This window comes from Bos javanicus, chromosome 3 (assembly GCF_032452875.1).
Source record: "Bos javanicus breed banteng chromosome 3, ARS-OSU_banteng_1.0, whole genome shotgun sequence".
In the NCBI taxonomy this organism is placed as follows: Eukaryota; Metazoa; Chordata; class Mammalia; order Artiodactyla; family Bovidae; genus Bos; species Bos javanicus.
Genome location: NC_083870.1, coordinates 1,676,247 through 1,702,318, shown reverse-complemented (window position 1 = coordinate 1,702,318; position 26,072 = coordinate 1,676,247). Strand labels below are relative to the sequence as shown.

Here is a 26,072-nt window from a genome sequence, read left to right as displayed (position 1 = left end):
AAACGTCAGCTTCCCTGTTAGCTCAGCTGGTAAAGAATCCGCCTGCAATGCAGGAGACCCCCATTTGATTCCTGGGTCAGGAAGATCCCCCAGAGAAGGGATAGGCTACCCACTCCAGTATTCTTGGGCTTCCCTGGTGGCTCAGATGGTAAAGAATCAGCGTGCAATGCAGGAGACCTGGGTTCGACCCCTGAGGTGGGAAGATCCCCTGGAGGAAGGCATGGCAACCCACTCCAGTATTCTTGCCTGGAGAATCCCCATGGAAAGAGGAGCCTGGTGGGCTGCAGTCCATGGGGTTGCAAAGAGTCAGACATGACTAAGTGACTAAGCACAGCACAGCAGACTAAATACTTCAATTAAAAAACAAAAATTGGCAGACTCAATTTTTTCACAAGCCTACATACTTTTTACAAGAGACACACTCAAAAATAAAGATGTACAAAGGTGAACAAAAGATAGAAAACTTATACTACACTGTTCTGGTTACTGTTGTTCATAACTCCAAACCTTAGTGTCATAAAATAACCATTTTATTATGCTCATAATTTGGAATCTGGATAAGGCACAGTAGTGTGGCTTATTTGTTTCAGGATGTCTGGGGCCTCAGCTAAAAAGACTTGGAGACTGGGGATAAATTTGAGCCTGCGGTGATTCAAGAGCTGGGAGCTGGTGTCAGAGAGGCATCATCACACGTTTGGCACTTGAGGTCAAGACCTCAGTTAGGCAATTGGCCTGAATACCTAACATGGTCTTTTCATATGATCTGTCCATGTGGGTCACTGTGGGTTTTCTCAGAGCCTGGGAGCTGAATTCCAAGACAATAGGACAAAAGTGCATTGATTTTCATGATCTAGCCTCAGAAGTCACAGAGAGGATCACCAAAGTTCAGAGGAGGCAACACGGACTCTACCATTCCATTGAAGGCGTATTAGGGTCACGTTGTAGGGAGAACAAGTGGGATGGGATACATCGTGGCCCTCTTTGGAAAGTACCCACTGCTGTAATTTCGAACACTGGCCAGAAGCAAGCCAGTGAAGTGATTTACTGATAGCAGACAAAGAAAACCTTACCTTAAAGTTTCAGAATAATCAAATTCGCTCTATAATAGGTATATTCATTTAAATTATTAAAATTTCTAGGATCTGATAAAGTAACCTCAAAATACGTAAAGCAAAGAATTGACAGAACTGAAGAAAAAGTAAAATTCACGATCTTAGTCAAATGTACGTTTTAAAAAGCACAATCTCAGCAACTGATAGAATGAGGAAAAAAAATCAAAAATATAAGAAATGTAAATAAAAAATAAATAAAATTAACCTAATTTGCATTTATAGAATATATACTCAACAATTGCAAGAAATAGATTCTTATCATGTGCACATGGAATTTTTAACCAAAAAGTTCATACATGCATTGGGTCATATGTATATCAACAAGTTTTTAATGCTTGAAATTATATAAAACATGTTCTCTGATCATTGCAGAGTTAAGCTAGAAATCATTAAAAACAAAATACACAGTAGAAATTTCAAGAGTTAGTATCTAAGAGAATAGCATGGAAGTTCATTGATTTTCATGATCTAGCCTCAGAAAGAAAGTCACATGAAACAAATATTCAAAAGGAGACAACATGAACTCCACCACTCCCCTGGAGAGGCATCAAGGTGACACTTACAAGAGAGCAAGTGGGATGGGATATATTGAAATATATGGATGACAGACATTCAAACCACAACCACAGTTCGATAGTACGATACTCACCAGACTGCCTAAAATTAAACACTGACAATAGCAAATACTAATGGGGATGTGAAGCAAACAAGATGTTCCTGTTCATTGCTGGTAAGAGGGTAAATTAGTACAACCCTTTGGAAAATTGTTTCCTAGTATCTAAACAGGAGAAGGCAATGGCACCCTACTCCAGTACTCTTGCCTGGAGAATCCCATGGACAGAGGAGCCTGGTAGGCTGCAGTCCATGGGTTCGCTAAGAGTCAGACACAACTGAGCAACTTCACTTTCACTTTTCACTTTTCACTTTCATGCATTGGAGAAGGAAATGGCAACCCACTCCAGTGTTCTTGCCTGGAGAATCCCAGGGACAGGGGAGCCTGGTGGGCTGCCATCTATGGGCTCCCACAGAGTCGGCCACGACTGAAGCAACTTAGCAGCAGCAGCAGTATCTAAACACATGCATGTCCTACAGCCCAGCAGGCTTATTCCTGATACATACTTAACAGAAGTAAGTATATATGTGCACCAGAAGAGAAGTACTAATACTAGAATGCTTTAGCAGCTAACAGTCATTAAGAATTTGGAATGTTTGAGCAACATGAAGAACTGTCTAATTAATAGTAGGCTAGATAAATAAAGTCTGGTGAATATTTTAAAATACTGACCTAGGTGTTTTATTAAGTGTCTGTCACTTTGGTGTGATTGAGCTTCTGAGGTCATTGGCTGGAGAGGGCGATCAGTGAGTGCCAGCTGTGAAGGCAGAAGGTGGGTCACCGCAGGGAGAGCTGGTTCTGCCGGTTCCAGAGTCTCACATAAAGTGAGCTGGCAGCAGGACACAAACATTGATTAATAGAGACATTCCAGCAGCATCCAGTTCTTAGTCCTTCCAGCTGCCAGTCCCCCTTCTAGACAAAAACAGGCTCAACCCTAAAGCCCCACTTACACATGAAAAGGGCTGAACTCCTGAAAAGTAAGGTCCCACAGAGAGAGCACATTTTCTCTGGGCTCTCAGTGAAGTGAAGTCGCTCAGTCACGTCCAACTCTTTGTGACCCCATGGACTACAGCCCACCAGGCTCCTCTGTCCATGGGATTTCCCAGGCAAGAATACTGGAGTGGGTTGACATTTTCTTCTCCACTGTATACTCCTTAGCAGTTGGTTTTTAGTAGCTGATCCTAAATCAACTAGCCCTTTTCAGAAATGTTCAAGAAAGTGAAACACACAGTGACACTTCACAGGCTATCCCTTCCTGCAATTATTATCATAAAATCTGAGGTATAAATTAGTACAGCTGCACTGACTTTTGAGTCATCATCCAATCAACCCCACTGCACTGTACAGAACCAGGCTTAAACTGCTGCTGCTGCTGCTAAGTCGCTTCAGTCGTGTCCAACTCTGTGCGACCCCAAAGACGGCAGCCCACCAGGCTCCCCCGTCCTTGGGATTCTCCAGGCAAGAATACTGGAGTGAGTTGCCATTTCCTTCTCCAATGCATGAAAGAGAAAAGTGAAGGTGAAGTCGCTCAGTCATGTCCGACTCTTAGCGACCCCATGGACTCCTCTGCCGATGGGATTTTCCGGGCAAGAGTACTGGAGTGGGGTGCCATTGCCTTCTCCGAGGCTTAAACTAGCCCAGGTGAATATCTACAGTATCTTTAAAAATGAAAAAGCAACTCACAAACTGGGAGAAAAAAATGAAAATCACATATCTGATAATGAGCTCATATCCAAAATATACATTTAAAAAACTCTCAAAACCCAGTAAAAGAGAAACCACACAATTTTGATTATGGTAATGATCTCACTTATTTGTGTATCAAACTTTACCAGTCTGTACATTTTAAATATGTGCTGTATGTGTAATAATTATACCTTAAGTAAAACTGTGGGCTTTTTAAAGCTATGGAAAGAGAATTATTAATAAAACTCTCTTCTAGAAGCCTATATAGTGATGGGGGAAGAGTGAAAATGGTGTAATTAAGGCCAAAATTAAGGTCAGCTCTGCTCTGCCACTTATTAGCCACAAAAGCTTATATAAATAAGGTAGTCATAAAACTGGGATATCAGTTTTACCTAGTGACAGAAATTAAACAATATAGTAAAATATATATTATTTATATTATATATAATATATAACCTACATTATTACAATATAACATATATCTCCTGCATTAGCAGGGGATTCTTTACCACTGAGCCACCCGGGAAGCCCATTCTAAGCAACAGATCATCACCCAAGTCTGAGCAATCCTCCCTGTACTTAATAAATGCCTGAAATTCCATCCTCCTTGTTTTATCTCTTTAGCTAAAAGCTTGAGCCTTTTTTAAATTAAGTTATGTGTGGAAGAGCAAATATCCCACCAGCAGAGTCCCAGTGCTAGTTTCCTAGGGCTTCTGTAACAAATTCCACAAACTGAGTGGCTTAAAAACCACACACACACACACAGCACAAACATATTCTCTCACAGCTTTAAAGGCCAGAAATCTGAGATCCAGGTGCTGGCAGGAACACCCTCCCTCCGAAGAATCCAGGGAAGACTTTGTCCTTGCCTCCCCCTTGCTTCTGTTGGCTCTAGGAGTTTCTTGCTTGTGACAGTGTAGCTCCAACCTCGGCCTCTGTCTTCATATGGTCGTCTTTTCTCTGTCTTCTCTTGTGCCCTTTTTTCACATATAAATTTATTTATTTTTGACCGGAGGATAATTGCTTTACAATGTTGTGTTGGCTTCTGCTATACATCAACATGAGTTAGTCACAGGTCTTAGAGGAAACCATAGGCTGTATGCTCTTTGACATACATCACACCAGGGTCCTCTATGACTAAAGTAAGGGAAATTAAAAACAAAAAATGTAACTTACTCAAACTTAAAATCTTTTGCACAGCAAAAGAAATAATAAACAACATTAAAAGACAAACCTCAGAATGGAAGAAAATAATCACAAATGAAACAACAGACAAAAGGATTAATCTCCAGAATATATAAGTAACTCTTACAGCTCTTGTGTTCTTTTTAAGTGACATCTGCCACTGAATTTATGGTCTACCCTAATCCATGAATGGACTTCCCTCATAGCTCAGTTGGTAAAGAATCTGCCTGCAATGCAGGTTGACCCCAGTTTGATTCCTGGGTCAGGAAGATCTGCTGAAGAAGGGATAGGCTACCTACTCCAGTATAGGGTCACCCAAGATGGACGGGTCATGGTGGAGAGTTCTGACAAAATGTGATCCACTAGACAAGGGAATGGAGAAGGCAATGGCACCCCACTCCAGTACTTTGGCCTAGAAAATCTCATGGATGGAGGAACCTGGTGGGTGGCAGTCCATGGGGTCGCTAGAGTCAGACACGACTGAGTGACTTCACTTTCACTTTTCACTTTTCACTTTCATGCATTGGAGAAGGAAATGGCAACTCACTCCAGTGTTCTTGCCTGGAGAATCCCAGGGACGGGGAAGCCAGGTGGGCTGCCGTCTTTGGGGTCGCACAGAGTCAGACACGACTGAAGCGACTTAACAGCAGCAGACAAGGGAATGGCAAACCACTTCAGTATTCTTGCCTGGAGAACCCCATGAACAGTATGAAAAGGCAAAATACAGGACACTGAAAGATGAACTCCCCAGGTCAGTAGGTGTCCAATATGCTACTGGAGATCAGTGGAGAAATAACTCCAGAAAGAATGAAGAGACAGAGCCAAAGCAAAAACAACACCCAGCTGTGGATGTGACTGGTGATGGAAGCAAGGTCCAATGCTGTAAAGAGCAATATTTCAGAGGAACCTGGAATGTTAGGTCTGTGAATCAAGGCAAATTGGAAATGGTCAAACAGGAGATGGCAAGAGTGAATATTGACATTTTAGGAATCAGCGAACTAAAATGGACTGGAATGGGTGAATTTAACTCAGATGACTACTATACTACTGTGGGCAAGAATGCCTTAGGAGAAATGGAGTAGCCCACATAGTCAACAAAAGAGCCCAAAATGCAGTACTTGGATGCAATCTCAAAAACGACAGAATGATCTCTGTTCATTTTCAAGGCAAACCATTCAATATCACAGTAATCCAAGTCTATGCCCCAACCAGTAATGCTGAAGAAGCTGAAGTTGAATGGTTCTGTGAAGACCTATAAGACCTTCTAGAACTAACACCCAAAAAAAGATGTCCTTTTCATCATAGGGGACTGAAATGCAAAAGTAGGAAGTCAAGAGATACTGGAGTAACAAGCAAATTTTGCCTTGAAGTACAAAATGAAGCAGGGCAAAGGCTAATAGAGTTTTGCCACGATAACACATTGGTGATAGCAAAAACTCTCTTCAAACAACACAGGAGAAGACTCTACACGTGGAATCACCAGATGGTCAATACTGAAATCAGATTGATTACATTCTTTGCAGCCAAAGATGGAGAAGCTCTATACAGTCAGCAAAAAGAAGACTGGGAGCTAACTGTGGCTCAAATCATGAACTCCTTATTGACAAATTCAGACTTAAATTGAAGAAAGAAGGGGAAACCACTAGACCTTTCAGGTATGATCTAAATCAAATCCCTTACGATTATACAGTGGAAGTGACAAACAGATTCAAGGGATTATATCTGATAAAGTGCCTGTAAAACTATGGATGGAGGTTTGTGACATTGTATAGGAGGCAGTGATCAAGACCATCCTCAAGAAAAAGAAATGCAAAAAGGCAAAATGGTTGTCTGAGGAGGTCTTACAAATAGCTGAGAAAAGAGGAGAAGCTAAAGGCAAAGGAGAAAAGGAAAGATATAACCATTTGAATGCAGAGTTCCAAAGATTAGCAAGGAGAGATAAGAAAGCCTTCCTCAGTGGTCAGTGCAAAGAAATAGAGGAAAACAACAGAATGGGAAAGAGTAGAGATCTCTCCAAGAAAATTGGAGATACCAAGGAAACATTTTATGAAAAGATGGGCACAATAAAGGACAGAAATGGTATGGACCTAACAGAAGGAGAAGATATTCAGTAAAGAAGATATTTACTTCAAAATACACAGAAGAACTGTATAAAAAAAGACCTTTATGACCTAGATATGCATGATGGTGTGATCACTCACCTAGAGCCAGATATCCTGGAATGTGAAGTCAAGTGGGCCTTAGCAAGCATCACTATGAACAAAGCTAGTGAAGATGATGGAATTCCAGCTGAGCTGTTTCAAATCCTAAAAGATGATGCTGTGAAAGTCCTGCACTCAATATGTCAGTAAATTTGGAAAACTCAGCAGTGGCCACAGGACTGGAAAAGGTCAGTTTTCATTCCAGTCCAAAAAAAAGGCAATGCCAAAGAATGCTCAAAGTACCGCACAATTGCACTTATCTCACACACTGGTAAAGTAATGCTTAAAATTCTCCAAGCCAGACTTCAACAGTACATGAACCATGGACTTCCAGATGTTCAAGCTGAATTTAGAAAAGGCAGAGGAACCAGAGATCAAACTGCCAACATCCATTGGAACATTGAAAAAGCAAGAGAGTTCCAGAAAAACAACTACTTCTGCTTCATTGACTACACTAAAGCCTTTGACTGTGTGGATCACAACAAACTGCAGAAAATTCTTAAAGAGATGGGAATACCAGACCACCTTACCTGATTCCTAAGAAATCTGTATGCAGGTCAAGAAGCAACAATTAGAACTGGACATGGAACAACAGACTGGCTCCAAATCAGGAAAGGAGTATGTCAAAGCCGTATATTGTCACCCTGCTTATTTAACTTATATGCAGAGTACATCAGGCAAAATGCTGGGCTAGATGAAACACAAGCTGGAATAAAGATTGCCAGGAGAAATAGCAATAACCTCAGATACGCAGATGACACCACCCTTAAGGGAGAAGGTGAAGAGGAGAAAGAGAAGAGTGAAAAAGTTGTCTTAAAACTCAACATTCAGAAAACTAAGATCATGGCATCAGGTCCCATCACTTCATGGCAAATAGATGGGAAACAGTGGAAACAATGAGAGATCTTATTTTGGGGGGCTCCAAAATCACTGCAGATAGTGACTGCAACCATGAAATTAAAAGATGCTTGCTCCTTGGAAGAAAAGCTATGACCAACCTAGATAGCATATTAAAAAGCACAGACATTACTTTGCCAACAAAAAGTCTGTCTCGTGAAAGCTATGGTTTTTCCAGTAGTCATGTATGGATGTGAAAGTTGGACTATAAACAAAGCTGAGCACCAAAGAACTGATGCTTTTGAATTGTGGTGTTGGAGAAGACTCTTGAGAGTCCCTTGGACTGCAAGAAGATCCAACCAGTCCATCCTAAAGGAGATCAGTCTTTAATATTCATTGGAAGGACTGATGCTAAAGCTGAAACTCCAATACTTTGGCCACCTGATGCGAAAAACTGACTTATTTGAAAAGACCCTGATGCTGGGAAAGATTGAAGGCAGGAGGAGAAGGGAACGACAGAGATTGGGATAGCTGGATGGCATCACCAACTCAAAGTTTGAGTTTGAGTAAGCTCCAGGAGTTGGTGATGACAGGGAAGCCTGGAGTGTTGCAGTCCATGGGGTCGCAAAGAGTCGGACACAAGTGATCGACTAAACTGAACTGAATCCATGATAGTCTCTTCTCAAGGTTTTTGACTTAACTAATCTGCAACAATCTTTTTTCCAAAAAGGCTTGCATTCGCAGGTTCTGGGAGATGTATCTTTGCTGGGGCCATCATTCAACCCATTGTAACTTTAGATTCAGCCCTGGGGTGATACAACTGTACTCTGTTCTGTGGAACCAGGAGAGAGATTTGCAAAAGTCCACCTAGTGCTGCAAACAGGCATAGCCAACAGGGCAGAGTTCATTCGGGGATGAAGTGTGATTGCTGTCCCAGCAGGGAGTCATAACATTCCCAGCCTCATCTGCAAATCTCATCCCTGGGTGAGTAAAGGACCTGAGAAAGGGGTGTAGACAGTAGAGAGAGGTGTCAAGTCTTCTATTTTTGCCTGAGTTAGACCCTGACCTCAAACACCTTAAATTCAAATCTAACTGCTGTGTGTCACTTTCTCTGGAGGAAAACCTGTAGCTAGAGAGTCACCTATCTTCCATCTAGGCAAATTTCCTGAGGTAATTCGTGAGTTAACATTAAAATGTAAAACCCCATATCCAGTGGGGCCGCCTGGTGGAGCCTTCACCCATATCCATAACCTCCATCAAACCTCCCCAGTAAACCCTGCAGTTTGAAATACTGGTGTGCTTGCGATGCAAACCAACCTCCAGACAGGCCCTCCATCACAGGAGGCTGCTGCCCGCCAAGCCTGCCCACACAGAGGGTCTGGAGCCTACGTCTGCTCCTTCTCTTCCTCCTCAGCTATGACCCGTTTTCTCTCCTTTCCAAATAAAGGATCAGACTTCTTTATCCTTCTATTATTCTAATTTGAATAATGTTTTTCTGTTTTCCTTAATTTTTTCCCAAGTCAAAAATCCATTTCTTGCTCTGACTTCACATCTGATTTTTCAAGCCTTTGCAGTGTTTTGGAACTTCTCACTGATGTGGTCAGGCTGCCTCTCTCGGTGGCATTTCCCCCTTCACTCTCAGCATAGCTCCGTAGCTGTGCTTTGCTTGCCCCTCTTATCTTGAGGCCTGCATGTCTGGTGGGTGGGCGGGGGTGGCAAGAGACGGGGGCATGGCACGTCAGGTCTGTGTGTCCTCGTCATGCGTCCTCGGGAAATGGCTCCTCTCACACACCTTTGCTGTTTCATATATCTTTTCCCATGAAAATTTTTCTGCCATGCCTCTTTCACAAAGCTTGCTAGAAGCAGCTTGCTAAAAATAGATTTGCTTTGGTGACTTCTCTTCTTCCTTGGAGCCTGAACTTTGCCTGTATGGTCACTTTCACTGAAGCTCAGAAATCTGTTCCTTTTTTACAAAAGCCAAATCAAGGAGGACACCCACTCCTGGGCCTCTGCCTCCATTTCATTTCCAAGGGACTCACTGAAAGGAAGTGACCAGCTGTCAGGGGATCTGGGTTGAAGGATCCCAATTTCACTCCATTTTGGGTCTTGACAACCTGGCAACTGATTTAAAGACCTGGCTTACAAACTTTGCCAACTGTAATCCACAGTGGGACATACCATTTACTCACAGCATATGCTAATAGGTTTGTGTAAATTTTAAAAAGGTTTCAAAAATTGTATTTATCTTTAAAATGGATGGTACCATTCTCTATTCTTTTTTTTATTTTCTTTTCTTTTCCAGATGCTAGGTGCGACCCATTGATTTTATGATACAATAATAGGTCACAGTCTGCAATTTTGAAAAACACCGATTTAACGAAAGCTGCCCCCATCTCTGCTCTTGGTTAGGAAGTCCATCAAACTCTGCTTTATTATTTATCTTCAATTCACCTTCAAGGCTCTTTAGCTGCTGCTTCCTGATCCTATGATGAGGTGTATATCGATCCTAGAGCCTCTGCTTCCCTGCCAGCCTTTCTGAACAGCCAGCCCTTGCTGCTTTCCAATCACACTGTGTCATCACACTCCATCTCAGGCATGCGGGTGGAAGTACAGACACGGTCATAAATCAAAACCTCTAGAGCCGCTGTCTCACTGACCTTGCAAATATAAACAGGGCCACTTGTCCAGATCTCAGCCTCCTTCCTCCTTTCTTTCTCTGTAGTCCTGCTTCTCAGTAGAAAATAAGAGCAGCTTCACAATGCCGCTGGGACACTTGTTCTCCATTCAGGTCATTTCAAGTCCTAGCCCCACACCTTCTTTAATAGGCTCAGTAAACTGTGTCTCCACCAAATAGTCTGAGGACTATTAGGTTTCCATCTCCTCCTCTCATAACAGGTTAACTCATAAAAGCACTTGAAATTTACATCCTTCCTTAACACTGGAGGATGCTGAGCTGAGTTTACTGCGGCTTGAATTTTTGCATCAGCAGTCAAAACAGATGCATTTTGGGGTAGGGGAGGGGCATTTGAGCGTAACTTCCCTCTTTTCTCAATCATAAACCTCCAACTTCTCAAAAGTGTATTGGGTTGTCTTCAAATGTGATTTCTCAGATTCACTGACTCATGAGCTGGAGTTCAGTCTTTACCACCAAGAATGAAGAATGTTTCTCCACTATTTCTATTTTCAGATTTTAATTTCAAATACTCCCCTATCAAATGTACAGCCTCAGAGTTTAAGTATATTTAGGACAGGCTGTTAGTTCCTGGTATTTGTCATGTGAAATCAAATCCACACACTCTGAAGTCAACATTGTTTAGGGAAAATGCCAGGATCAAAGGCTCGAAGAAAGAGTACCCGGTGGGGATCCGGGGGGACACCACCTGCTGAGCTCCTGACTCGGTCTTTCTGCACACCTGACAGGTGAGGGCTTCTCCTGCATTTCTTTTCAGTTTGTGCCTGTCACCTCCCTGAATGCACAGCCCTGGAGACCTGCAGAGGAACAAAGGAAACAGATCTCTGGGAGAATAAGGGCCATGCTAGGAGGAAGTCCTTATCATCCCCACAGTAACACGAGAATTCTTGGCTAATTACCCTTTCAAGGTTTTGATTTGATCCCCCTCATCAACTCAAATCTCATTTTAAAATAATACTGACCCTTAAGAAACAAGGTAATTATTTTATTAACAATTAATAAATAAGGGCTTTCCTGATAGCTCAGTAGTAAAGAATTCGCCTGCAGTACAGAAGACACGGGTTCAGTCCCTGGGTCAAGAAGAGCCCCTAGAGAAGGAAACGGCAACCCACTCCAGTATTCTTGCCTGGGAAGTCCCATGGACAGAGGAGTCTGGTGAAATATAGTCTGTGGGGTCGCAAAGAGTCAACACAGCTAAGTCTGCATGCACTTTATGCATTAATAAATAAAAAAGTAAAACTCCTTTAATAAATATCATTGAAATGGAAATGTGACTCAAATTTATATAAAATTTAAGACTCTGAATCTAGTTTTATGAAATGTTGATATGTTAAAACTGAGACTGCTTATATATTTTGGAGATTAATTCTTTGTTGCTTTGTTTGCAAATATTTTCTCCCATCCTGAGGGTTATTTTTTAACCTTGCTTATGCTTTCCTTTGCTGTGCAAAAGCTTTGAAGTTTCTTTAGGTCCCATTTGTTTATTTCGGTTTTTATTTTTATTACTCTAGGAGGTGGGTCAAAAAGGATCTTGCTGTGATTCATATCATACAGTGTTCTGCCCATGTTTTCCTTTAAGAGTTTTATAGTTTCTGGTCTAACATGTAGGTCTTTAATCCATTTTGAGTTTATTTTTATGTATGGTGTTAGGAAGTGTTCTAATTTCATTCCTTTACCTGTAGCTGTCCAGTTTTTGCAGCACGATTTATTGAAGAGGCTGTCTTTTCCCCATTGTATATTCTTGCCTTCTTTGTCAAAGATAAGATGGCCATAGGTGCATGGGTTTATCTCTGGGCTATCTGTCCTGTTCCATTGGTCTGCATTTCTGTTTTGGTGCCAGTGCCATACTGTCTTGATGACTGTAGCTTTATATTATAGTCTGAAGTCAAGGAGCCTGATTCCTCCAGCTCCAGATGAACCCATTTGCAGGGCAATGATTTAGATGCAGATGTAGAGAGCAGACGTGGACTAGAGAGCAGACGTGGACATACGGGGGGAAGGGAGCCTAGGACAACATTTACACAAACGATTATGTGTAAAACAGATATCTGGTAAGAAGCAGCAGTATAGCACAGGAAGCTCGGCTCTGTGATGACCAGAGGGGTGGGATGCGGGTAGGGTGGGAGGAAGGATCAAGAAGGAAGGGACACAGTACATCAGTTCAGTTCAGTTCAGTTGCTCAGTCGTGTCCGACTCTTTGCGACCCCATGATTCGCAGCACACCAGGCCTCCCTGTCCATCACCAACTCCCAGACTTCACTCAGACTCACATCCATCGAGTCAGTGATGCCATCCAGCCATCTCATCCTCTGTCGTCCCCTTCTCCTCCTGCCCTCAATCCCTCCCAGCATCAGAGTCTTTTCCAATGAGTCAACTCTTCGCATGAGGTGGTCAAAGTACTGGAGTTTCAGCTTGAGCATCATTCCTTCCAAAGAAATCTCAGGGTTGATCTCCTTCAGAATGGACTGGTTGGATCTCCTTGTAGTCCAAGGGACTCTCAAGAGTCTTCTCCAACACCACAGTTCAAAAGCATCAATTCTTTGGCGCTCAGCTTTCTTCACAGTCCAACTCTCACATCCATACATGACAACTGGAAAAACCATAGCCTTGACTAGATGGACCTTTATTGGCAAAGTAATGTCTCTGCTTTTCAGTATGCTATCTAGGTTGGTCATAAGTTTTCTTCCAAGGAGTAAACGTTTTTTAATTTCATGGCTGCAGTCACCATCTGCAGTGATTTTGGACCCCCCAAAAATAAAGTCTGACATTGTTTCCACTGTTTCCCCATCTATTTCCCGTGAACTGATGGGACCAGATGCCATGATCTTCGTTTTCTGAATGTTGAGTTTTAAGACAATGTTTTCACTCTTCTCTTTCACCTTCATCAAGAGGCTTTTTAGTTCCTCTTCACTTTCTGCCATAAGGGTGGTGTCATCTGCATATCTGAGGTTATTGATATTTCTCCTGGCAATCTTGATTCCAGCTTGTGTTTCTTCCAGCCCAACATTTTGCATGATGTACTCTGCATATAAGTTAAATAAGCAGGGTGACAATACACAGCCTTGACATACTCCTTTTCCAATTTGGAACCAGTCTGTTGTTCCATGTCCAGTTCTAACTGTTGCTTCCTGACCTGCATACAAATTTCTCAAGAGGCAGGTCAGGTGGTCTGACATTCCCAACTCTTGAAGAATTTTCCACAGTTTATCGTGATCCACACAGTCAAAGCAGAAATAAATGTTTTTCTGGAACTCTTGCTTTTTCAGTGATCCAGTGGATGTTGACAATTTGATCTCTGGTTCCTCTGCCTTTTCTAAAACCAGTTTGAACATCAGGAAATTCACGGTTCAAGTATTGCTGAAGCCTGGCTTGGAGAATTTTGAGCATTACTTGACTAGCGTGTGAGATGAGTGCAATTGTGCGGTAGTTTGAGCATTCTTTGGCATTGCCTTTCTTTGGGATTAGAATAAAAACTGACCTTTTCCAGTCCTGTGGCCACTGCTGAGTTTTCCAAATTTGCTGGCATATTGAGTGCAGCACTTTCACAGTATCATCTTTCAGGATTTGAAATAGCTCAACTGGAATTCCATCACCTCTACTAGCTTTGTTCGTAGTGATGCTTTCTAAGGCCCACTTGACTTCATGTTCCAGGATGTCTGGGTCTAGGTAAGTGATCACACCATCGTGATTATCTGGGTCGTGAAGATCTTTTTTGTACAGTTCTTCTGTATATTCTTGCCACCTCTTCTTAATATCTTCTGCCTCTCTTAGGTCCATACCATTTCTGTCCTTTATCGAGCCCATCTTTGCATGAAATGTTCCCTTGGTATCTCTAATTTTCTTGAAGAGATCACTAGTCTTTCCCATTCTGTTGTTTTTCTCTATTTCTTTGCATTGATTGATGAGGAAGGCTTTCTTATCGCTTCTTGCTATTCTTTGGAACTCTGCATTCAGATGGGTATATCTTTCCTTTTCTCCTTTGCTTTTTGCTTCCCTTCTTTTCACAGCTATTTGTAAGGCCTCCCCAGACAGCCATTTTGCTGTTTTGCATTTCTTTTCCATGGGGATGGTCTTGATCCTTGTCTCCTGTACAATGTCACGAACCTCAGTCCATATTTCATCAGGCACTCTATCTACCATATCTAGGCCCCTAAATCTATTTCTCACTTCCACTGGATAATCATAAGGGATTTGATTTACGTCATACCTGAATGGTCTAGTAGTTTTCCCTACTTTCTTCAATTTAAGTCTGAATTTGGCAATAAGGAGTTCATGATCTGAGCCACAGTCAGCTCCTGGTCTTGTTTTTGTTGACTGTATAGATCTTCTCCATCTTTGGCTGCAAAGTATATAATCAATCTGATTTTGGTATTGGCCATCTAGTGATGTCCATGTGTAGAGTCTTCTCTTGTGTTGTTGGAAGAGGGTGTTTGCTATGACCAGTGCATTTTCTTGGCAAAACTCTATTAGCCTTTGCCCTGCTTCATTCTGTATTCCAAGGCCAAATTTGCCTGTTAACTCCATGTGTTTCTTGACTTCCTACTTTTGCATTCCAGTCCCCTATAATGAAAAGGACATCTTTTTTGGGTGTTAGTTCTAAAAGGTCTTGTAGGTCTTCATAGAACCATTCAACTTCAGCTTCTTCAGCGTTACTGGTTGGGGTATAGACTTGGATTACTGTGATATTGAATGGTTTGCCTTGGAAATGAACAGAGATCATTCTGTCGTTTTTGAGATTGCATCCAAGTACTGCATTTTGGGCTCTTTTGTTGACCATCATGGCCACTCCATTTCTTCTGAGGGATTCCTGCCCACAGTAGTAGATACAATGGTCATCTGAGTTAAATTCACCCATTCCAGTCCATTTCAGTTCGCTGATTCCTAGAATGTCGACATTCACTCTTGCCATCTCCTGTTTGACCACTTCCAATTTGCCTTGATTCATGGACCTAACATTCCAGGTTCCTATGCAATATTGCTCTGTACAGCATCGGACCTTTCTTCTATCACCAGTCACATCCACAGCTGGGTATTCTTTTTGCTTTGGCCCCATCCCTTCATTCTTTCTGGAGTTATTTCTCCACTGATCTCCAGTAGCATATTGGGCACCTACCAACCTGGGGAGTTCATCTTTCAGTGTCCTATCTTTTTGCCTTTTCATACTGTTCATGGAGTTCTCAAGACAAGAACACTGAAGTGGTTTGCCATTCCCTTCTCCAGTGGACCACATTCTGTCAGATCTCTGCACCATGACCCGCCCATCTTGGGTGGCCCCACAAGCATGGCTTAGTTTCATTGAGTTAGACAAGGCTGTGGTCCTAGTGTGATTAGATTGACTAGTTTTCTGTGAGTATGGTTTCAGTGTGTCTGCCCTCTGATGCCCTCTTGCAACACCTACCATCTTACTTGGGTTTCTCTTACCTTGGACATGGGGTATCTCTTCACGGCTGCTCCAGCAAAGTGCAGCTGCTGCTCCTTACCTTGGATGAGGGGTATCTCCTCACCGCCACCCCTTCTGACCTTGAACGTGGAATAGCTCCTCTAGGCAGCTAATTCATATACATATAGCTAATTCACTTTGTTGTAGCAGAAACAAACATTGTAAAGCAATTACATTCCAATTTTTTAAAAAAACTTAGACTGCCCTGAGTCTTGGACCCAAAATATCACCAGGGTCTGGAACAGTGTTAGGTCTTACTTTCATATTGGTCTTATTTTATTGTTGCCTCCCAACTGCAACAAATTGAGGTCAGCCACTGATATTTACTAGGTTCTGTATTACTATCAGGGAGAAGAATGCCTTGGCATTTGCTCAAAATTCACTACTTACTTAATCCTTGAAATGGTGTTGTTGCTGTCATCTCCTGCAGCCTGACAGATTTCCCCAAAATGTTATGACTTAAGACATAATTTTTTTTTTTTTTTTTTTTTTGGTCTTCTTTCTATGGGTAGGGATTTGGACAGGATGGGGCAGCTTCTCTGTGTTTCACATGGTGTCAGCTGGAGTGGCCCAAGAGGTGAAGGATGTTCCTCTAGAAGGCTCACCCACATGGCTGAATGTTGGTTAGGAGCTTGGCAGAGAGTGTTGGTCAATAGCTTTTCTAGCTTGGTGGCTTTGGGGTGGTTGAGGTCATTTGACTTCTAATATGGAAGCTCAGGGCTTCTGAAGAGAGAACACCAAGAGCCAGGAGCTACCCTTAAGGTTCAGATTGAAACATTGTAGTGTCACTCCCACCATAGTCTATGTGAGAACAGTCACAGAAACCACCAAGATGCAAGGGAGGGGGACAAAGACTCCCTCTATGTGGGGGGCGTCACGGATCTGGGGCCACCGTAAGAAAAGAATTTCTAACTGCCAATATAGGCCTCCAAGATGTACACATCTTGACCTCAGAAGAGCTGAAAATGAGCATGGACACAAGATAGCCAGCACTCTGGGTTTGCTCCTGGGTTTGCTCCTGGGTTTGCATCCCAGTAAAATGATGAGCCAGTAGCCAATACTTTGTAAATACCATTGTGTTGTAGCTATTGTACCTGCCACAGTCCCTTAAATATGGTACTTCCCTGAGGACAAATTCAGTCAGTCAGCGAATCAGAAAATATCTATTAATCAGACATTAAACTAGATTCTGGGAACCTAACAGCTCACAAAATACTCTAACAGCACTAAGACTATTTTGCCACAGATGTGGTTTAATGAGTCTAATAAAGAAGGTGTTGTCTCTGCCTCACAGAGGGTATGGTCTTTTAAAGGAAATAATTTATCAAATTATTTTATAAATAAATGTAAAGTTACATTAATAGAAGTGCCTCAAAGAAAAGGTGTATGGTGCAATGAGAGGTGGAAAACAGGGAAAACTTCCCTAGTGAAATGATGATTAAACTAAGACCTGAAAGATCAGTGAGGAGGGGGAGGACTGATTATCCAGGCAGTGAAAATTGGCTTTGGCAAAATGCCTGGACAAAAGGAAAATTGGTGAGAATGGAAAGCCTAGAGAATCAGTGTACTGGAAAGAAGTGAGCCCAAGGGAAGCCAGCACAAGCTGAGGCTGGAGAGTAGAAAGAGACCAGAGACTGCAGGACCATGGAAACTCTCAAGTTTGATCACCAAGGTGGTATGTGGACACCCTGCCGGCTGCCGAGAATTCCATCCATTCAGCCAGTCACCCATGTGTTCATCCATCTACCCATCTGTCCACTCACCATCCATGCAGTCATCAAAACCTGTCTGGTCACTCATCTTCCATGTGCTGAAGGTACAGGGATAAAAATGACTGCTTAATCTGTATGACAAAGGTCCATATAGTCAAAGCTATGGTTTTTCCAGTAGTCATGTATGGGTGTGAGAGCTGGACCATAAGGAAGGCAGAGTGCCAAAGAATTGATGCTTTTGAACTGTGGTGCTGGAGAACTCCTGAGAGTCTCTTGAACAGCAAGGAGATAAAACCAGTCAATTGTAAAGGAAATCAACCCTGAGTATTCATTGGAAGGACTGATGCTGAAGCTGAAGCTCCAATACTTTGGCCACCTGATGTGAAGAGCTGACTCATTGGAAAAGATACTGGGAAAGATTGAAGGTGGGAGGAGAAGGGGGTGACAGAAAATGAGATGGGTGGATAGCATCATTGACTCAATGGACATGAGTTTGAGCCAACTCTGGGAGATAGTGAAGGACAGGGAAGCCTGGTGTGCTACAGTTCATGGGGTCGTAAAGAGTCAGACATGACTCAGCGACTGAATAACAACAAATCTGTACATTTACAGCTTGTGTACAACCCACTGGGTGTTCTACTCTTTATTATCTTTACAAAGCAAAGAGGTCTCAAAAAGCCTCTCTAGTTCTGGCATCCAGGATGATATTAATGTCTCACAAATTTCACTCTTAATAGTCACACTTACTCCCCAGTTATGCTTATTTGAAATGCATCTTCTGGTCACAAGTTATACTTGGGAATAATCCATCGCAGTTGCTCTTGGAAATCCCTCAGGAACTACCAGTGATGATGCCACATTGTGCTGACCTGCATGGACAGATTTAGCCACATCCTGGGTAGAGACATTAGCTACTCCTTTCTTCTGTCAAAGACATTTCTTTCTTCATATCTTTGCTGGTTCTGATTACATCATTCTCCCAAGTGGGAAATCCAACGTGGGTGTCTACTACAAGGTAATTGTTCTGCTAATCAATTCAGCTAAACTTAGCACAACTTAGTTCCGTTCAGTTCAGCTGGACTCAGCTCAACTCAACCAAATCCATGCAACCATCCATCCATGTTTTCAACAAGTATTCTTTAAGTATTTTCTGTGTCAAAGTCTATGTTGGGCCTGGGGATCCAGCTGGGGTTTCTCCACAGCCAATTCACCTCCCCTTTCCAATCAAAATGGTATCCATGCATTGCAGTGGACTGAAGAGTGGACTCAGAGCAGGACTGTTCTATGTTTGCAACTTAGCTATCCCACTTATTTACTGTTTGGGGCAATTTTTTTAACCTCTCTATGCCACAATTTCCTCACCTTAAAGCATGAAAAATAAAACCTATTTTGTCAGGATTATTACAAACTCATAAAAGGCACTCAAAATGGTATCCATAACCAACACATTGGATTAACATTGACCAAGGAATATAATTTTGTTGTTGTTCACTCAGTCATGTCCGACTCTTCATGACCCCATGGACTGCAAGACGCCAGGCTTCCCTGTCCATCATCAGCTCCCCAAGCTTGCTCAAACTCATGTCCATTGAGTTGGTGATACCATCCAACCATCTCATCCTCTGTCAGCCCCTTTTCCTCCTGCCCTCAATCTTTCCCAGCATCAGGGTCTTTTCCAGTGAATCAGCTCTTCACATCAAGTGGTCAAAGTATTGGAGCTTCAGCTTCAGCATCAATCCTTCCAATGAATATTTAGGACTTATTTCCTTTAGGATTGACTGGTTTGATCTCCTTGCAGTCCAAGGGGCTCTAAAGAGTCTTCTCCAACACCACAGTTCAAAAGCATCAATTCTTTGGTGCTCAACCATCTTTATAGTCCAACTCTCACATCCATACATGACGTAGCTTTGACTAGATGGACCTTTGTTGGCAAAGTAATATCTCTGCTTTTTAATATGCTGTCTAGGTTTGTCATAAGTCTTCTTCCAAGGAGCAAGCACCTTTTAATTTCATGGCTGAGATCACTCCATCTGAAGTGATCTTGGAGCCCAAGAAAATAAAATCTGGCACTGTTTACATTGTTTCTCCATCTACTTGCCATGAAGTGATGGGACTAGATTCCATGATCTTAATTTTTTGAATGTTGAATTTTAAACCAACTTTTTGACTCTCTTCTTTCACTTTCATCAAGAGGCTCTTTAGTTCCTCTTCGCTTTCTATGATAAGGGTGGTGTCATCTGCATATCTGAGGTTATTGATATTTCTCCCTGTAATCTTGATTCCAGCTTGTGCTTCATCTAGCCCAGCATTTTGCCTGATGTACTCTGTATATAAAGTTAAATAAGATGAGTGACAATATACAGCCTTGACATCCTCCTTTCCCAATTTGGAACCAATCTGTTGTTCCAGGTCTGGTTCTAACTGTTGGTTCCTGACCTGCATACAGGTTTCACAGAAGGCAGGTAAGGTGGTCTGGTATTCCCATCTCTTGAAAAATTTTCCACAGTTGTGTATTGTTGTGATCCACATAGTCAAAGGCTTTAGTGTAGTCAACGAAGCAGAAGTAGATGTTTTTCTGGAATTCTTTTGCATTTTCTATCATCCAACAGTTATTGGCAATTTGATCTCTAGTACTTTTGCCGTTTCTAATTCCAGCTTGAACATATGGAAGTTCTCAGTTCACATACTATTCAAGCCTGGCTTGGAGAATTTTGAGCATTACTTTGCTAGTGTGTGAGATGTGTGCAATTGTTTAGCAGTTTGAACATTCTTTGGCATTGCCTTTCTTTGAGATTGGGATGAAAACTGACCTTTTCCTGTCCTGTGGCCACTGCAGAGTTTTCCAAATTTGCTGGCATATTGAGTACAGCATTTTAACAGCATCATCTTTTAGGATTTGAAATAGCTCAGCTGGAATTCTATCACCTCCACTAGCTTTGTTCTCAATGATGCTTCCTAAGGTCCAGTTGACTTTACACTCCAGGATATCTGGCTCTAGGTGAGTGATCACACCATCACGGTTATCTGGGTCATGAAGGTCTTTTTTGTACAGTTCTTCTGTGTATTCTTGCCACCTCTTCTTAATATCTTCCACTTCTGTTAGGACCATACCATTTCTTTCCTTTATTGTGCCCATCTTTGTATGACATGTTCCCTTGGTATCTTTAATTTTCTTGAAGAGATCTCTAGGCTTTCCCACTCTGTTGTTTTCCTCTATGTCTTTGAACTGATCACTTAGGAAGGGGCTTTCCTGGTGGCTCAGATGGTAAAAAATCATCCTGCATTGCAGGAGATCTGTGTTTGACCCCTGGGTTGGGAAGATCCCCTGAAGAAGGAAATGGTTACTCACTCCAGTATTCTGGCCTGGAAAATCCCATGGGGTCACAAAGAGTCAGACACAACTGAGCAAATTTCAATTTCATTTTTCACTTAGGAAGGCTTTCTTATCTCCTTGCTATTCTTTGAAACTCTGCATTCAGATGGATTTATCTTTACTTTTCCTTTCACTTCTTTTCTTTTCTCAGCTATTTGTAATGCCTCCTCACACAGCCATTTTACTTTTTGCATTTGTTTTTCTTGGGGATGATTTTGATCACTGCCCCCTTACAATGTTATGAACCTCCGTCCATAGTTCTTCAGGAACTCTATCAGATCTAATCCCTTGAATCTATTTGTCACTTCCACTGCAAAATTTTAAGGGATTTGATTTAAGTCATACCTGAATAAGCTAGTGGTTTTCCCTACTTTCTTCAATTTAAGTTTGCATTTGGCAATAAGAAGTTCATGATCTGAGCCACAGTCAGCTCCTGGTCTTGTTTTTGCTGATTGTATAGAGCTTTTCCATCTTTGGCTGCAAAGAACATAATCAATCTGATTTCGATATTGACCATCTGATGATATCCATGTGTAGAGTCTTCTCTTGTGTTGTTGGAAGAGGGTGTTTGCTATGACCAGTGTGTTCTCTTGGCAAAACTCTGTTAGCCTATGCCCTGCTTCATTTTGTACTCCAAGGTGAAATTTGTCTGTTACTCCAGGTATCTCTTGACTTCCTACTTTTGCATCTCAGTCCCCTATGATGAAAAGGATATCACCTACAAGACCTTCTAGAACTAATACCAAAAAAGGAACATCACAGGAAATTTCTAAACATTGCAAACTAAAAGAGACCCTGTTGGTTTCCACAGAGAGAAAATAGGTCAATTATAAGAGTCAGGAAACATATTGACTTCAGACTTTTAAAATCAGAAAGATAAAGTACAAGTTTCCAGTTCTGGAAAAGATGGCAAACACACCCTTCACCCAGACTCTCCCATGGATTGCCCTTATAAAACCTGGACAGAAGGATACAGCAACTGTTTCAGGATTCTGAAAAGTAAATAGTAGCAGGCAGATTGAGGAAGAAAACCAGAATCCAAAGTATCACCACATCAGCAGTAAGTGTATCATACTTTCCTATGGAATACACCGTCTTCACTCAGGCAGTGTGACAGCGATGGCAGCAATAGCCTGCAGTGCCTAAGAAATGAAATATTATTCAGCAATAAGAAGGAACAACTTATTGACTCTATTATTATTATTATTATTATATTATTGCAATAGATTAGATCACTCAGATTCATTTTGCTAAGTGAAATAAACCATATCAAAAAGACTACTATATTATCACATTTATTTAACCTTCTGGAAAAGGCCACACTTAGGGACAGAAAACAGATTGGTGATTACTAGGGGGTGAGGTACAGGGAGGGTTTGACTATAAAACAAATGAGGCATGATGGAATTTTTGTGGGAAAATGGTATCCATTAAGCCTTCTCACTTAAAAAAAAAATCCTCTGTAGATATAAAGGAAAGGAAAGACTAAGTGAAAAAGATCCAGAGCTCACCATGACACCTGGAAAAGAGAAGAACCCATCAGAGAGGAGGGAACCCACCACTATGCATGTATGTGTGACCCCATGGACTGTAGCCCACCAGGCTCCTCTGTCCATGGGATTTTCTGGCCAAGAATCCTGGAGTGGGTTGTCACCTTTTCCAGGGACCCACTATTATATGTCCTAAGCCTTGTTTCTGCCCTTGATTCACCATATTCCCCAAAGATCCCTTTGGACACCTCTGCTGAATTCTTTCCAGAAAACTAACATATACCTAAGTGACTCTATTGCTTCCCTGGACTTAGGAAGATCCTGGATTTCTTGTATTCAGAATCAGGACTGTGCAGTTTATCACGTCTTCACACTTCCCTTGGTGCTGTGCCAGCCCTTCTTCATCAGCCCATGCCTTTAAGCAGGCAGAAGATACGGGTGCATGGAGGGAGTGGTGGCAGCCTACCCAGCCCAACAATCTAGCAGAACCCTGGTAGAAGCACAGGTAGGGACATCCGATTGTAATTGTAACAGAGAGGCAGGGACAGGAAAAGAAAAAAGGAGCAGCAGTACATCCAAGGGTAGGAACACACAGAGAAAGTGGAGCCACATTAGTGTAGGTTCCCCCCAGTCTCTTCCCTCCACAACCCAGACTACCACGTCATCACATATCAAGGCATCAATTCTGGTCTAAAAATAAGTAGGTGACTAAGCCATAGCATACCCAGTGGTCTGCATTCTTAAGAAGGCATTCCTTTTATCTCTCATTGTTTGCCACTCATGGCTATAATCGGATCTAGGTTTCTTGTCTAAAAAGATTACCTTCCATTCAGATGCTCTAAGTCATCTCACATGATATCCTCTTCTTTCAGGTACTCAATGGTCTCAGATGCAGAAACAGAAAGCATTTTCATGGATCCCATTCACCTCTCCTCAGCTGTTGCAGCTAAACAGATCATCAATGAAGGTGATGCCATCAGACGCCAGGTGGGAGGGTCCATGGGTCATCTGGAGACCCTCAGAAGGGGCTCATTGGGAGATGTCATGTGTTTCTCATGTGATTCCCATCACATTAAGAAGAGCAGGTCCAAAGAAGACAGTTCCTCCAACCCCTCCTCATCAACCTTCATGGGACAGGATGGAAATTATTATGTCTCAGTGTGAACGGTTCTCTAGTCAACAGCCAGGGAGGTAACTCCAATCTGCCACTAGGGCCTCTACTCCAATTTTTCAGTTAAACTCAGGGGTCCTGGTTATGCTACAGATGCAGATCTGAGAGCCCCCAAAATGGCTGGGAGCATCCACAGGGTTCTGTTCAAGGGCATGTCTATATTTAAACCTGCATTTACACCAGAGATTAAAGATAGTTTTCACACTGAAGTATGAATGGGGAGAAGGTTAAAAAAAAAAAAAGATGGAATGGAAAAAGATGTTAATATTTATACAGGAAATTTTAGAGCAGAACCCATACAATATTTCATTCAAGGATACGCATCCAGATTGGATGGAAATTTGGGCAATAATCTTTCACAATTTCATTCCTCTCCCTTCTCATGCCTTTGCCTTTGGTGTCTCTCTCACTTTGATGAGTATAGTGGGGTTGCTGCTGCTGCTGCTGCTGCTGCTAAGTCATGTCAGTCGTGTCCGACTCTGTGCGACCCCATAGACGGCAGCCCAACAGGCTCCTTCATCCCTGGGATTCTCCAGGCAAGAATACTGGAATGGGTTGCCATTTCCTTTTCCAAAGCAAGAAAGTGAAAAGTGAAAGTGAAGTTACTCAGTTGTGCCCGACTCTTATCGACCCCATGGACTGCAGCCTACCAGGCTCCTCCGTCCATGGGATTCTCCAGGCAAGAGTACTGGAGTGGGGTGCCATTGCCTTCTCCGATAGTGGGGTAAGTCAGTCCTATTAATGACACAGCACCCACCTGGCCTTGAGCCTAATCTGGCATCCACAGCTGGTGGCCAGGATCACTTCCCTAGTGATGAGAACCAAACATACTACTCCTTTTCCATGTAACCCCAGGTCTTCCTTAGGCCCTAGATCCTTTGGGTCTCTGAGGACATCTGGGTCTCCTATACACTTGATGAGGAATGAGATATTTTACCTGATGTTGCTTGTTGGTCTGGGAATCCCAGGAGGCTCCATCTTCTCAAATAACTACTTTTTTTCTGTTTTCTTTATTGCCCTTCCTGGGGTTGCTATTGCCTCGCTCCTAGGCAGGCCTAGGTGTGCATTTTGAATTTTTATTTATTTATTTTTTGGCTGTGCTGGGTCTTTGTTGCTGCACTGGCTTTTCTCCAGTTGTGGTGAGTGGCGGACTCTTCATTGCAGTGTGAGGGCTTCTCACTGCAGTGGTTTCTCTTGTTGCAGAGCACAGGCTGTAGGGTGCAGAGGCTTCAGAAGTTGCAGTTCCCTGGCTCTAGAGCTCAGGCTTAATAGTTGCAGTGCATGAGCTTAGTTGCTCCACAGCATATGGGATCTTCCCGGACCGGGGATCGAACCCATGTCTCCTGTACTGGCAGGAGGATTCTGTACCACTGAGTCACCAGATAAGCCCTGGCCAAGGTGTCTTGACCCCAATCCAGTTCTTTCTAAACTGCTCACAGCACCACTCTAACTCTGAAAGTTCTTTGTCCCTCCTGAGTGGTTAGGAATGTCCCTAACAGCCCATCCTGCATCATCCATGCTCTGCGCTTCCCTTTCTGCTCTACTCTCCAGGTTTGTGTGTGAGTAAGAGTCCAGTTTAAGGAGTAGTGAGAAAACCATGTGCTCTCTTTGAAAGCTTCACTGTCAGGTCTGTGGGGTTCTAGGGACATTCAACGTTTATACTGAGACCTGAAAATGAGCAATGCATTTTTTTCCAATCCTAGGTCATATCTAGGCATTAAGTCAAAGTTTCAGTAGTCTGAGTGGCTGATGGGTGGTGGAAGAAGAAGCAAAGAATAAATTACAGAAAAAAGGAAAATGTACCAAGTGATCTTTCAAAACATTGCCCTACTCAGTAATGACTAGAGATGTAAAAATGGATGTGGCAGAACCTTCCAATTTCAGGAAAGTCTGCATATGCCACACATCTGAGAGAGTGCAGAGAATTGTCTGGGCTTAACTGTCTTTTGAAGAAACTTCCAGGAGTAGAAATAAATGGGAGAACTGATGTGGCTGAGGTGTGGACTAGAAACCTAGGGAAAGTACCCGGTGTGGGTAAGGAACTGGCACATTTGTTTTAAACTGGAAGGAAAAGAACTCAAAACAATCCCCTGCTATGTAAATAGCTGAGGAAGGCCCAGCTGCATGTTTTAATGAGGCAGTGGGGAGTCTTTTTCTCAGTGTAGTAAAAATACCTAAGTAGAAATCTTACTTCTACTTAGAAGTAAGGAAAGAGAAAGGCTTTTACATTTGCCATTTAAGACCCCAGGAGAGTCCAGAGTGGTGGAGAAAATAGGAACACTTCATCTATTTTTAAACAAAATAGAGCACTGGGATTGCAGAGGTTTCCTTCTTTCTGCTTTTGAAATGGAGATCAAAGAACACTTAGAGCTGAGACCTGTGAATGGATGTGGGGCCCATCAGGTGGTGCAGAAATAAGGGAGGAGAGGAAAGGGAAGCTTTAGGGAAATGAAGCCCTCAGCCCTCAGCAGAACTCAGGACTCCTGGATCGACAGAATTTGAGTGCCATGCCCAGCTCACACACACCTGCTCATTCCATGAAGAGCAAGGCCACATCTAT

General features: G+C 42.4%; 1 protein-coding gene across 2 annotated transcripts in view; it reads left to right on the top strand.

Annotated features, from left to right (window-relative positions):
• Positions 1-26,072, top strand: part of STYXL2 (serine/threonine/tyrosine interacting like 2) — a 66,422-nt gene that overhangs the window by 3,929 nt on the left and 36,421 nt on the right. Inside the window, exons 2-3 of one of the 2 annotated variants that reach the window (XM_061399482.1) lie at positions 9,937-11,054; positions 23,214-23,308. In XM_061399482.1, coding sequence (XP_061255466.1) covers positions 10,957-11,054; positions 23,214-23,308 — 193 coding nt within the window. In that variant the 5' untranslated portion in view covers positions 9,937-10,956. The remainder of the gene's footprint in view (positions 1-9,936; positions 11,055-23,213; positions 23,309-26,072) is intronic. The other variant, XM_061399473.1, reaches the window with a different exon arrangement.